The 13527-nt window shown below is 42.7% G+C and overlaps 1 protein-coding gene across 1 annotated transcript in view; it reads left to right on the top strand.

Moving 5' to 3' along the window:
* MORC3 (MORC family CW-type zinc finger 3) overlaps positions 1-13527 on the top strand; it is a 62444-nt gene that overhangs the window by 10267 nt on the left and 38650 nt on the right. The window contains exons 2-5 of the mRNA XM_049785848.1: positions 564-636; positions 8165-8297; positions 10090-10304; positions 11805-11952. Of these exons, the coding sequence (XP_049641805.1) occupies positions 564-636; positions 8165-8297; positions 10090-10304; positions 11805-11952 (569 nt within the window). The remainder of the gene's footprint in view (positions 1-563; positions 637-8164; positions 8298-10089; positions 10305-11804; positions 11953-13527) is intronic.

Below are 13527 nucleotides of genomic sequence, written 5' to 3'. Positions count from 1 at the left end.
GATAGTAGAAGGATTTGTAGGTGTTTATTGCTCCACTGTCAGGACTTCAGCCACTGTGAACCAAAGTAAATAATAAAGTGTCAAAGAATCCCTTTCCAAGAGATTTCCAGTAAAGAAACACCTGTAGATTAATTGGCTAAGCTAAATTCATTCAGTTGAGCATATTAAGCAGAGGGCCCCTTAACAAGTCCTCCTAATTATGTCACAGTTGGGGAGATTAGGGAATGATAATCTTTGGATTTGGGGATGCTCACAGCATAGTTGAGGTAGGTTTTACAGACCAGGTACTTGGGGCTGAGCTGTTTGTAGTGCTGTGGCTTTGGGTGGTACACAGGAAGTGAGGGTTGAAAAGGAAGATGGAAGTCTTGGTGAGTTGGTTTTAAGGCTTGCCTTCCAGCACACCTCACTTTTGGTCATACTCCCAAATAAATACCTTAAATGGTGCGTCCAAATCATTTTTGTTAGGTTTCAGTATTGCTTAACATAGGATAGAAAGTTGTGTTGGTTTCTATTCTTAAAAGTAAGACCTGAATTAATTTACCTGAATCATTGGTTTATTTCAGCTTTGCCCGAAGTTTTTACATACAAATTCTACTAGTCACACTTGGCCATTCAGTGCAGTTGCTGAATTAATAGGTATGTAAATTAACATTTCATAAATAATATGTTGCTTGAAATTGAATTTAAATTTTTCTTATTTGAAATTAATATGCTATGTCCTTTCTAAAAAAGTCTATCTTGAATGATAACAAACTGATAAATGTTATGTAGCACAACCATTCAAATAAATGTCAAATTAATCACTTGAACTTTACCTATACTATCATTGAAGTTTTTTGTTGTTGTTATTGTAGTTGACTTTTGTTTTCTTTTGGTTTTTGGGCCACACTCAGCAGTGTTCAGAGTTTACTCCTGGCTCTATGTTCAGAGATCACTCCTGGCGGCCTTGGGGGACCCAGTGGGATGCCAAGGATTGAGCTCGGGTCAGCATTGTGGAAGGCAAATGCTCTTGAACCCCCCCTTTTTTTTTTAAGTCTATCCCTATCACTTCTCCCAGTGATTTTGGGCATGGGGGACAGTGAAGTGTTGTGTATTAAGCCTGTCACCCACATATGAAGTGCGCATCTTAATTCTTTGAGCTATCCTTCAGTTCATCAAAGGTTTTTTTTTGGGGGGGGAGCTTTTTTTGTTGTTTTTTTGGGTCACACCCAACTGTGCTCAGGGATTACTTCTGGCTCTACGCTCAGAAATTGCTCCTGGCAGGCTCGGGACCATATGTGATGACTGGATTTGAATCACCGTTCTTCTGCATGCAAGGCAAACACTTTACCTTCATGCTATCTCTCCGGCCTCAAAGTTTGCTTTGTTTTTAACTTAAATTTTGATTTTGGTGCTGGGCCACACTCAGTGATATGGATACCTCTGGACCTTACCTGACTCAGTCTTGAGTTTCTTCTTTTGTTGACTGTCGGGGACCAAACTCTCAAAGCATGCACTCAGGCCTTTCTGCTATTTATTACATAGGGAACATGGTTTGCCGCACTATTTTTTTTTTGGTTTTTGGTTTTGGGGCCACACCCGGCGGTGCTCAGGGCTTTCTCCTGGCTGTCTGCTCAGAAATAGCTCCTGGCAGGCAAGGGGGACCATATGAGACACCGGGGTTTGAACCAACCACCTTTGGTCCTGGGTCGGCTGCTGCTTGCAAGGCAAACACCGCTGTGCTATCTCTCCGGGCCCGGTTTGCCGCACTATTAATAGCTTATGCTTTTGGTGTGCCCAGTTATTGCACCTTTGTCACCACCAAAGTGTTAAACACTCTTTTTTTTTTTTTTTTTTTTTGGCCACACCTGGCGGCGCTAACGGGTTACTTCTGGCTGTCTGCTCAGAAATAGCTCCTGGCAGGCACGGGGGACCATATGGGACACCGGGATTCGAACCAACCACCTTAGGTCCTGGATCAGCTGTTTGCAAGGCAAACACCATTGTGCTGTCTCTCCGGGCCCGTCAAACACTCTTTATCATTGTCCTTACATCCCTTTTAGTTCCCCTGTTGTCAGAGTCCAAGAATGTTTTCCCTTTCTTTCAGTAAGTTTGTTTTTTTTTTGGTCACACCTGGCGGTGTCAGGGGTTACTCTTGGCTCTTTGCTCAGAAATCACCACTGGCAGACACTGGGGACCATATGGGATGCTGGGATTCCAACCACCGTCTTCCTTATATTGGTCCTGTGCTATTGCTCCAGTACCTCAACATGAGTTTTTTTGTTTGTGACCTCCAGAGCCCAGGATTACACCCAGAGATTTTGTCCTAAGTAGGCTGGTGATTCAGTGGGAGGATGCAGAGCCAGCCCCTCTCTTGCCATGCTGGGGACCACTAGGGCCAGCTTGGGATGCTGTGGGGCCATGTGATGCCAGGGATCCAACATTCTTTCTTGCATGCACCTTGACTGCTATACTATCTCCCTAAGTATTTTTGTTGTTGTTTTTGGGGCCACACCTGACCATTCTCTGGGCTCTCTCCTGACTTTGACTCTTGAGTTCAAGAGTCACATGTGATGGTGCTCAGGGGACAATATGTGGCATTGGGGATCAGACCAGGGTCTGCCATGTGCAAGTCAAACACTTTTTTTTTTTTTGGTTTTTGGGCCACACCCAGTAACGCTCAGGGGTTACTCCTGGCTATGTGCTCAGAAGTTGCTCCTGGCTTGGGGGACCATATGGGACACCGGAGGATCGAACCGTGGTCCGTCCAAGGCTAGCACAGGCAAGGCAGGCACCTTTACCTTTAGCGCCACCGCCCGGCCCTAAGTCAAACACTTTAATCCTCATGCAATCTCTCCAGAGTATATTATCTCATCAAAGTATTTATATTTAGTAAGTTCATTAAGTACTTACATTGAAAATATTTTTGGGGAGGCTGGAGAGGTAGCATGGAGATAAGGCGTTTGCCTTGCATGCAGAAGGTCGGTGGTTCGAATCCCGGCATCACATATTGTCCCATGTGCCTGCTTGTTATTTCTGAGCACAGAGCCAGGAGTAACCCCTGAGAGCTGCCGGGTGTGGCCCAAAAAACAAAACAAAACAAAAAAAGGGAATATTTTTTGGGGGGTCCACACCTGGCAGCGCTCAGGGGTTACTCTGGCTCTGCTCAGAAATCGCTCCTGGCACGGGGGACCAGATGGGATGCCGGGGCTCGAACCCATATTCATCCTGGTCAGCCACGTGCAAGGCAAATGCCTTACCATTATGCTACCACTCCGGTCCCAATCAAAAATAATATGTGTACACACACACACACACACACACACACACACACACACACACACACACACACACACACACACTTTTTTTGGTTTTTGGGCCACACCCAGCGGCGCTCACGGATTACTCCTGGCTATCTGCTCAAAAATAGCTCCTGTCAGGCACCGGTGACCCTATGGGACGCCGGGATTTGAACCAACCACCTCAGGTCCTGGATCGCCTGCTTGCAAGGCAAACATCTCTGTGCTATCTCTCCGGCCCCAATCAAAAAATATTTTTATTATGATTATAAAAGAAAGGTCTACTACAAAAAGATTTTAGTAGTATGAAAGTAATATATAGCATGCAAGAGTATGTATATAACAAGCTTAGAGTGGATTTCTCTGGTTTAGTAAGTAGGAAGATTAAAACTATGCCATTTTTTTGTGTTGATATATATTGTATTGTGTTGTGATATTGATATGTGATATTCTATTGTCAATAGAATTATTAAGGTATAGGATTTTATTTTGTTTTGTTTTTGTTTGGTTTAGGCCTATACCTCGTGTTATTCAGGGCTTACTCCTGGCACTGTGATCAGGGATCATTCCTGATGCGTTTGGGGAACATTAAGGTTGTGGTGGGGTTCAAACCTGGGTCAGCCGCATGCTAGGCAACTGACTTCCCCGTTTTGTACTATTTTTCTGGCCCCTAGGATTGTATTTTAGTGAACAGGAAATAAAAAAGCAGGGTTGTGCTAAGAGTCACTTACTTTTTTTTTTCTTTAAAATTTCCAGATTTGGAGAAACTGGGATCTGATCAGGGCTTATCCAGGTTCTGTGGTCAGTCAGTTGACTTATGTTTTTATTTCATGGTACCTAGGATTAAATATTTCTCATGCATGGAAAGCTTCCAGTTTGTCACTGAGCCACATGTTCCCCAACCTAGGGTGTGTTTTTGTTTTCTTTTGTGTTATTTGTTTATTTATCTATTGGCTTGGGGCACACCTGGCGGGACTTGGGTTATTCTCACTATTATTAGGAATCATTTCTGGCAAACTTGGGGGGACCATATGGAATACTGGAACCCAAGCCATCCAAATGCAAGGCAGATACCCTTCCTGTCTTGTTGTCTATTTATTTATTTATTTTTGCTTATTATTTGGGCCACACCCGGTGATGTTCAGGAGTTATTCCTGGCTATGTGCTCAGAAATCACTCCTGGCTTGGAGGACCAAACAGTACGCCAGGTGATGGAACAGTGGTCCATCCTAGGCTAGCACTGGTAAGCCTTACCGCTTGCATCACTGCTCCAGCCCCCCAAATTGTCTTTTTAAGGGGGTATATTTTGGTTTTTGTTTGGGGCTACATCCAGCTGTGCTCAGGGTTTACCCCTGGTCTTGCACTTAGGGATGCTCCTAGTAGACTGCGGGACGTGGGGTGTGGAGTGCTGGGGAACAAATCTGAGTCAGCCGTATACAGGGCAAGTGCCTTATCTGATATGCTGACTCTGTGGTCCCCAAGGTGTAGGGAATGGTGTTTGTACATGAATTTGTATTTATTGTTTTGGGGCCAATTCTGGCATTTCTCAGGGTTCACTACTGGCTCTGTTGTTCAGGGATCACTTCTGGTGGGGCTCAGGGAACCTAATGGGATGCCAGGGATTGAATCCAGATTGCCTGGGTGCAGGACAAACGCCCTACCAGCTGTGTCATCTATTAGATTCTCCATGCATTTTTACTTTATGCCTAGTTTGAGAAACAGATTATAAGTATAAATAACTTTCTTTTTTTGGGGGGGGGTGTTCACACCCGGCAGCGCTTAGGGGTTACTCCTGACTCTAGGCTCAGAAATCGCCTCTGGCAGGCACAGAGGACCATATGGGATGCCGGGATTCAAACCACCGTCCTTCTGCGTGCAAGGCAAAAGCCTTACCTCCATGCTATCTCTCCGGTCCCTAATAACATTCTTCAGAATTCTTAGTCTTGCTATCAGGAAAGATTATTAAATGTATTAAAAAAAAATCTACACCTTTTAGTTTTATAAGAGTTTTCCAAAGGGGGCGGCGGGCCGGAGAGAGAGCACAGCAGTAGTGCATTTGCCTTTCTTGCTGCCGACCTGGGAGGGAGGGTCTCAGTTCCCTGCATCCTATGTGGGCTCCTGACCTGCCAGGGGCGATTTCTGAGTGCAGAGCCAGAAGTAACCCCTGAGGGCCCGGAGAGATAGCACAGCGGCATTTGTCTTGCAAGCAGCCGATTCAGAACCAAAGGTGGTTGGTTCGAATCCCAGTGTCCCATATGGTCCCCCGTGCCTGCCAGGAGCTATTTCTGAGCAGACAGCCAGGAGTAACTCCTGAGCACCGCCGGGTGTGGCCCAAAAACCAAAAAAAAAAAAAAAAAAAAACAGAAGTAACCCCTGAAACCAACCAACCAATCAATCAATAAAGTTTAAAAAAATAATGAAGAGGGGCCGGAGCAATAGCATAGCAGGTAGGGAGGGATATGCTTTGTATGCAGCCAACTCGGGTTTGTTCCCCAGCATCCCATTTGGTTCCCGGAGCCTGTCAAGAGTGGTTTCTAAGCACAGAGCCAGGGATAACTGAGCACCTTTGGGTATGGTCCAAAACCAAAACCAAAAAATTTTTTTTCCTAAAAATTACCAGCTAATGTACTTTTTTGTTTGTTTCTGGGCCCTACCCAACAGTGTTCAGGGCTTACTCCTATCTCTGCACTCAGGTAGTCTGTGGGAACAAAATGGAGCTGGGGATCAAACTTTGGTTGTCTGCATACAAGGTGAATGCCCTCCCCTCTGTACTATATCTGGACCCTGTGTCTGGCTTTTTTTTTTTTTTTTTTTTAATGGGGTGGGGATACATTCATCAGTACTCAGGGCTAACTCCTGGCTTTGTGCTTAGAAATTGTTCCTGTCATGCTAAGGGGACCATATAGGATGCTGAGGCTCAAACTTACTTGGCCACAATCAAGGCAAATGCCTTACCCAAATACCTCACCTGCTGTGCTTTTGTTCTCTAGCTCCTGTATGGTTGATTGAAGAAAAACTCAGGAGTGGGTTTATTGTAACACTTTCTATTATAACACTGTGTCTATTTTCTTTTCTTTCTTTTCTTTTTCTTTTTCTTTCTTTTCTTTTTGTTTTTGTTTTTGGGTCACACCTGGCAGCGCTCAGGGATTACTCCTGGCTCTACACTCAGAAATCGCTCCTGGCAGGTTCAGGGGACCATATGGGATGCCGGGATTCGAACCACCGACCTTCTGCATGCAAGGCAAATGCTTTACATCCATGCTATCTCTCTGGCCCCACCTATTTTCAATTTCCAGAGTAAACCCAAATTGTTCTTTTCCCTGTTTCTTTTACTTCGGATTACTATAGCTGAGAGTTATAATGATGGGCTGGAGAGATATGATGGTGTTTTTTTGTGGCATGTCAATTGTGTTTGGTGCTGTTGCTGGGTCATATTGCTCAGGGGACTGTGCCATACTGGACTGGGAACCCAGGCCTCAAGCTGGCAAAGCCTATGTTCAGTCCTGTGCGCCTTCCTCCCAGCCTGGCATACAGAATTTTTTTGCCTGACAGTGCTCAAGGTTATTCTTTGTTGTACACTCAGTAATCACCCCTGACAGTACTAAGGGACCATATGGATGCTGGGAATTAACTCAGTCAGCCACGTGCAAGGCAGGCACCCTCCCTGCTGTACTTTTACTCTCGCTCATCATTCAGATGTTAAATTATTTTTTTTTTGTTTTGTTTTTTTGGGTCACACATGGTGACGCTTGGATTACTCCTGCTGTGCACTCAGAAATCACTCCCGGCTTGGGGTACCATTTGGGTGCTGAGGGATCGAACTGCAGTTCGTCCTTCGCTATCGAGGGCAAGGCAGACACCTTACTGCTTGTGCCACCCCTCCAGCCCCAAGATGTTAATAATTTTGTGAAGACTGTCTTTCCTAAATAGGTTGTTTAAACAATTACTTAATTTTTGACTCCAGGCTAGCTTCAGAGGCACATATAATAAAAACTTCAAAATTTGGGGCCGGAGAGCCTTGGATGCAGAAGGACGGTGGTTCGAATTCCGCATCCCATATGGTCCCCCGAGCCTGCCAGGGGCGATTTCTGAGCATAGAGCCAGGAGTAACCCCTGAGCGATACCGGGTGTGAACCAAAAAAAAAAAAAAAACCTTCAAAATTTAACTTCCAGAATATTTTTGATTAGTCGAAGTTATATGCAGGTGGATCCTAAACTGTCGTCAAATTTTTGTTACTCTTTCTATTGATCATTTCATTTTTCCTTTTGTTATATTCTTAGATTTAAACTGAAATAAATTAGGATGTTAAATGGTGAAATGGACAAAGATCATAGAAGTGTGAATGCCACTGGTAGCTTGAGTTAAATTGAAAAGGGCCATAAGTGGGAAACTCTGTGCGGCAGGTGCACCTTCACCTGTGTGTAGGTCGGTGGAATAAGCCTGGTCTGATTTATTCAGTAGCCGATTGAGTTCTCTGTGCTGGCTCCAGGTTGTACCATCTCCCACCTGTCTCCTCTTCGTTTTCTTTCCATTGCCAGCACTGGTTCTTAAGGCAGATCTTCCTGCCTTTGTCTCTATGGGATGGAATTTCTACTCACTTGACACTTTCTTAGGATAGTGGAGGTCATTCCTGCTCTCTGATTAGTAAATGGAGGGGTTTATGAAGGAAATAATCCTTAACAGGGAAGGGTTATATAGACAGTACACTGTTTAGTAATATATATATATATTTTTTTTTTTTCTCAAGACTTAAGGCTTCCATAACACTTTGACTTTAAGTTTTTCCTTAAAATTTGTTATTTTGTGATTTGCTGGTATTGGATTATTAGGAATTGCTCTTTTTCAAAATAAAAAAAATCATAATTTCTCAAAACTTGATTCTTAGATAACGCTTATGATCCTGATGTGAATGCGAAACAGATATGGATTGACAAAACGGTGATAAATAAACATATATGCTTGACATTCACTGATAATGGGAATGGAATGACCTCAGATAAATTACATAAAATGCTAAGGTATGTCAAACGGTCAAATTTCTTAAAATCATTTCTTTGATAGAGTTTTATAATTAAGAAGTATTGTATAATTACAAATTAGTCTATAGTGTTTGCTTTTTAAATGTAAAATGCACTATCATCTCCTGCTCAATTCTCTGGCCTTCCTAATCATCATTATTTACATCTCTTACTTTTTTTTTTTTTGGGTCACACCCAGCAGCGCTCTACACTCAGAAATCATTTCTAGCAGGCTTGGGGGAACCATATGGGATGTCGGTGTTTGAACCACCATCCTTCTGCATGCAAGGCAAACGCCTTACCTTCATGCTATCTCTCCGACCCCTACATCTGTTTTATTTTTAATTACTTCCTGCCATACTCTTGAGCCCTCCTCAAGTCTGACTTGACTTGAAATTTCTTTTATCATCCCTCTTATTTTTTGGGGAGGAGGGGAGTTGAGCCACACTTGATGAGGTTCAGGGATTATTCATGACTCCACTCAGGAGTTCATCCTAGCACGGCTCAAGGAACCATATAGAATCCTGGGGATCAAACCCAATTTGCCAAGTGCAAATCCTAACCTGAAATTGATTTACACCATTGCTTTTAAGTTGGAGCAATCATTTTGATGAAAATTTTCAGTCAGAAGATTAATCTTATTTAATAAATACAATATTTGGGAGTAGTATTTTATTTCAGGATAAGGAAGCATCATAAAATATTCTTAAGACCCTGCTCTGTAACATCACAAAATGAGATGTCAGTGTGATGTTAAATTTCCCTGCAATGTAAAAAACTAAGATACCTAAACTAACACTGATAGAGGGTGAATTTGGTAGCTAAAAGTTTAGGTGATGTGGGTTGGCAATATGTTGAGTTTACTGTTAGAGCAAGAGATTCTGTGGGGTGAAATCTCAGTCTTAAAGAATCCCTGTAATAGGGTTCAAGTGATAGTACAGTGGGTAGTAGCTGACTCTGGTTTTACTCATGGCGTCCCATCTAGTGAGTGCTAAGCCTACCACACGTGACCCCCTAATACAAAGCCAGGAATAAACTCTGAGCACCATTTGGTATGTACTCACCCTCAAATCAGCATAATAGGTAGAGTTTATTAGTCAGTAAACTCAGAGTGAACTCCCACTTCAGTATCTGTAATGTTTATATCTCTGATGTGGATTTGCTTTCCTTCATCCAGGTTTTGGGAAACACACCAAGACAGAGCTAAAGTAATTTGTCCAAGAATTATCCTGCTGGAGTGATAGCACAGTGGTAGGGCATTCATCTTGCAGACTGGCAACCAAGGACGGACTCGGGTTCAATCCCCGCCATCCAGTATGGTTCCCTGAGCCTGCCAGGATCAATTTCTGAGTGCAGAGCCAGGAGTAGCCCCTGAGTGCCGCTGGTTGTGACCAAAATCAAAAGCCAAAACAAAATCAAAAAAGAATTATTTCCAGAGAGATAACTGGAGCATAGCTACCATTCTTTTTGTTGTGGTAGTTTGTTTTGAGCTTGTACCTGATGGTATTTAGGGCTTACTTCTGGCCCTATGCCCACGGATTACTCCTGTCAAGACTGAGGGGTCAAAGAGGGTGCTGGGGACTTAACTGGGATTGGCCGTGTGCAAGGTTGAGTTCTTCCTGCTTTATATGTCTTTGATCTTTTATCTGGTATTCTAAGGCTCTGAGCTTTGTTCCCAGCACTGTCTGTCCCTTTTCCCTTGTGGCACTGCAAGACTCCAGACCTGATGTTTCTGGAATTAAAGAGAAAAAAACTAAGTTATACTTATTCTGAAACTCTCTCTTCTTTTTAGCTTTGGCTTCAGTGACAAAGTCACCATGAATGGTCACGTCCCAGTTGGATTGTATGGGAATGGCTTCAAGTCAGGTTCCATGCGTCTGGGGAAAGATGCCATCGTTTTTACCAAGAATGGAGAAAGCATGAGTGTGGGCTTCTTGTCGCAGACCTACCTGCAAGTCATAAAAGCAGAGCACGTCGTGGTTCCTATAGTGGCTTTCAATAAACACCATATCCTTTTGCTTTAGAAATTAGAACTGAATGTTCGGAAACCATTCGTTTGTACACTGGAGTTTTAGGTTTTTCCACTCTAACTTCCTATCCACTTCCTTTACCCTATTTCTAAGACTTGATCCTTTCTATTCTGTTAGAATTTTTACATGAAATTTTTTGTTGGTTTGGGGGCCACACCCAGCATTGGGGTAAACCCCATGGAGTGCAAGGCATTGACCCCCTCCCCCTCGGATTGGCCACGTGTAAGACAAATACCCGACTCGTTGTCCTATTGGTCCGACCCTACCATAGAAATTCTTAACATTAAATGATTTATCTATGCTAAACTTCTCATAGCTTCATCACTGATGTTTTATTTCAGTCTTATTGTGGTCTAATAAGACTTGTAGTCTGCCTTGAAAAAATTTCTACTAATGATCATGGAAGGTAAGACATCTTTTTTTTTTTTTTTTTTTTTTTTTTTTTTTTGGTTTTTTGGGCCACACCCGGTAACGCTCAGGGGTTACTCCTGGCTATGTGCTCAGAAGTCGCTCCTGGCTTGGGGGACCATATGGGACACCGGGGGATCGAACCGCGGTCCGTCCAAGGCTAGCGCAGGCAAGGCAGGCACCTTACCTCTTGCGCCACCGCCCGGCCCTGAAGGTAAGACATCTTTAGGAAAATATTTTATGTAGGAATACATGTAATCATTAGAAACCATTATATTAGTTAGAAATAACTATAAATTTATTAGTTAGAAATAACTATAAATTTATTCATACTTTTTCCTTGGCATAAAATTGCTAGTATAAAACTTTGAAAATAATTTAGGAAATAAGTGTTGTTAATTTATTTTCTTTTTGGGGCCATAGCTGGCTGTGCTCAGGGACTTGCTTACTCCTGTCTCTGCACTCTAATGTCACTCCTGGCAGGCCCTGGGAACCATATCAGATGCCAGGAATTGAACCGGGGTCAGCTGTGTGCAAGTCCTGGTACAGCCCTATCTGCTGTACTATTTCTATCCCTGGAAATAAGTTTTCTTTACTTTTTTTTTTTTTTTTTTTTTTTTTTTTTTTTTGGTTTTTGGGTCATACCCGGCGGTGCTCGGGGTTACTCCTGGCTGTCTGCTCAGAAACAGCTCCTGGCAGGCACGGGGGACCATATGGGACACCGGGATTCGAACCAACCACCTTTGGTCCTGGATCGGCTGGCTGCTTGCGAGGCAAACGCCGCTGTGCTATCTCTCTGGGCCCAAGTTTTATTTTCATTATATTTAAATTGGTTTCTATATCTTAATTCTAAATTACATTGCTGATTAAATTCTTTTTTGGGGTTTGAGTTATACCCTGCAGTGTTCAGGGGTTTCTCCTGGCTCTATGCTCAGAAATTGCTCCTGGCAGGCTCGGGACCATATGGGATGCCGGGATTCGAACCACCAACCTTCTGCATGAAAGGCAGATGCCTTACCTCCATGCTATCTCTCCGGCCCCTGATTAAATTCTTTAACTTCAGATATACGACAGATGATAAATTTAACAGAATCTAAAGCAAGCTTAGCTGCAATTCTGGAACATTCTTTGTTTTCTACGGAACAGAAATTACTGGCAGAACTTGATGCAATTATGGGTAAGAAGGGAACAAGGATCATCATTTGGAATCTTAGAAGGTAAATGTAGACCATAACTCAACCATTTGGGGAGCAAAGTGCATGTAAAGGAATGGTTTTATTCCACTTTCCATTGTTACATAGAATGGAAATATTTTGAGAGGTGTTGACATTTGGCATAACAATTTGTCTTTTACAAGGGTATATTTTATTCGATTACTGTGACATCAGTTTGAGATCATTTATTTAGTCACATAAACATGTATTAGCCCTGCCACTCAGTTGCCATTTGTGTGTCAGTCTTGCTGTTACTCGATTCGTGAAGAGAAAAAGAACAACTAAAAGGAAAAATAAAAAACCCACCAGATGTCATAAGCCACAGAAAAAGAAACCGTTAGTACTAAAACCAAGTGTGATTTGGCATACAGTAAGCAAAGTCATGCCAGTAAGGTTTCTGTGTTGCTAAAATTCAGTGTATCCTAGTATGGATATAATCCTTTGCAAATGAAAGTTTTAAGATTTAAGATGATAGGGACCGGCACAGTGGCACTAGAGGTAAGGTGTCTGCCTTGCCAGCGCTAGCCTAGGACAGACCACGGTTCGATCCCCGGCGTCCATATGGTCCCCCAAGCTAGGAGCAGCTTCTGAGCGCATAGCCAGGATTAACCCCTGAGCGTTCCGTGTGTGACCCAAAAAAAAAAAAAAAAAGATTTAAGATGATTCCTAGACATACAATCAACTAATCTTTGATTAAAGGGGCAAGAAATTCAAAATGGAGCAAGGAAAACCTCTTCAAACAGTTGTGTTGGCACAACCGATTAGTCACTTGCAAAAAAGCGAACTCAGACCCCCATTTAACACCATGCACAAAGGTCAAATTCAAATGGATTAAAAACCTTGATAACGGGCCTGAATCCATAAGGTATATAGAACAACAGGTTGGTAAAACACTCCATGACATTGAGACTAAAGGCATCTTCATGGAAGAAACAGCACTTTCCAAACAAGTAGGAGCAGAGATAAACAGATGGGAATAGATTAAGATGAGAAGCTTCTGCACATCAGTGCTGAGGATACAAAAATCACCCACAGAATGGGAGAAACTATTCACCAATACCCATCAGATAAGGGGCTAATATCAAAATACACAGGGTACTGACAGAATTTAACAAGAAAAAAATCATCTAACTCCATCAAAAAATGGGGAGAAGAAATGAACAGACACTTTCTCAAAGAAGAAATAAGATGGCCAAAAGACACATGAAAAATTGTTCCACATCAAATCATCGGGGAGATGCAAATCAAAATGATGAGGTACCATCTCACACTACAGAGACTGGCACACATCACAAAGAACAAGAACAGTCAGTGCTGGCCGGGATGTGGAAAGAAAGGAACTCTTATTCCTGCTGGTGGGAATGCCCTCTAGTCCAGCCTTTATGGAAAACAATATAAAGATTCCTCATAAAACTGGAAATTGAGCTCCCATATGATCCAGCTATACCACTTCTAGGGATGTACCCTAGGAACACAAAAATAGAATTCAAAAATGCCTTCCTCATACTATATTAATTGCAGCGCTAGTTACAATAGCCAGATTCTAGAAACAACCAAGATACCCTTCAATAGATGAAT

This window comes from Suncus etruscus, chromosome 13 (assembly GCF_024139225.1).
Source record: "Suncus etruscus isolate mSunEtr1 chromosome 13, mSunEtr1.pri.cur, whole genome shotgun sequence".
In the NCBI taxonomy this organism is placed as follows: domain Eukaryota; kingdom Metazoa; phylum Chordata; class Mammalia; order Eulipotyphla; family Soricidae; genus Suncus; species Suncus etruscus.
This window is presented reverse-complemented; position numbering and strand designations above follow the sequence as displayed.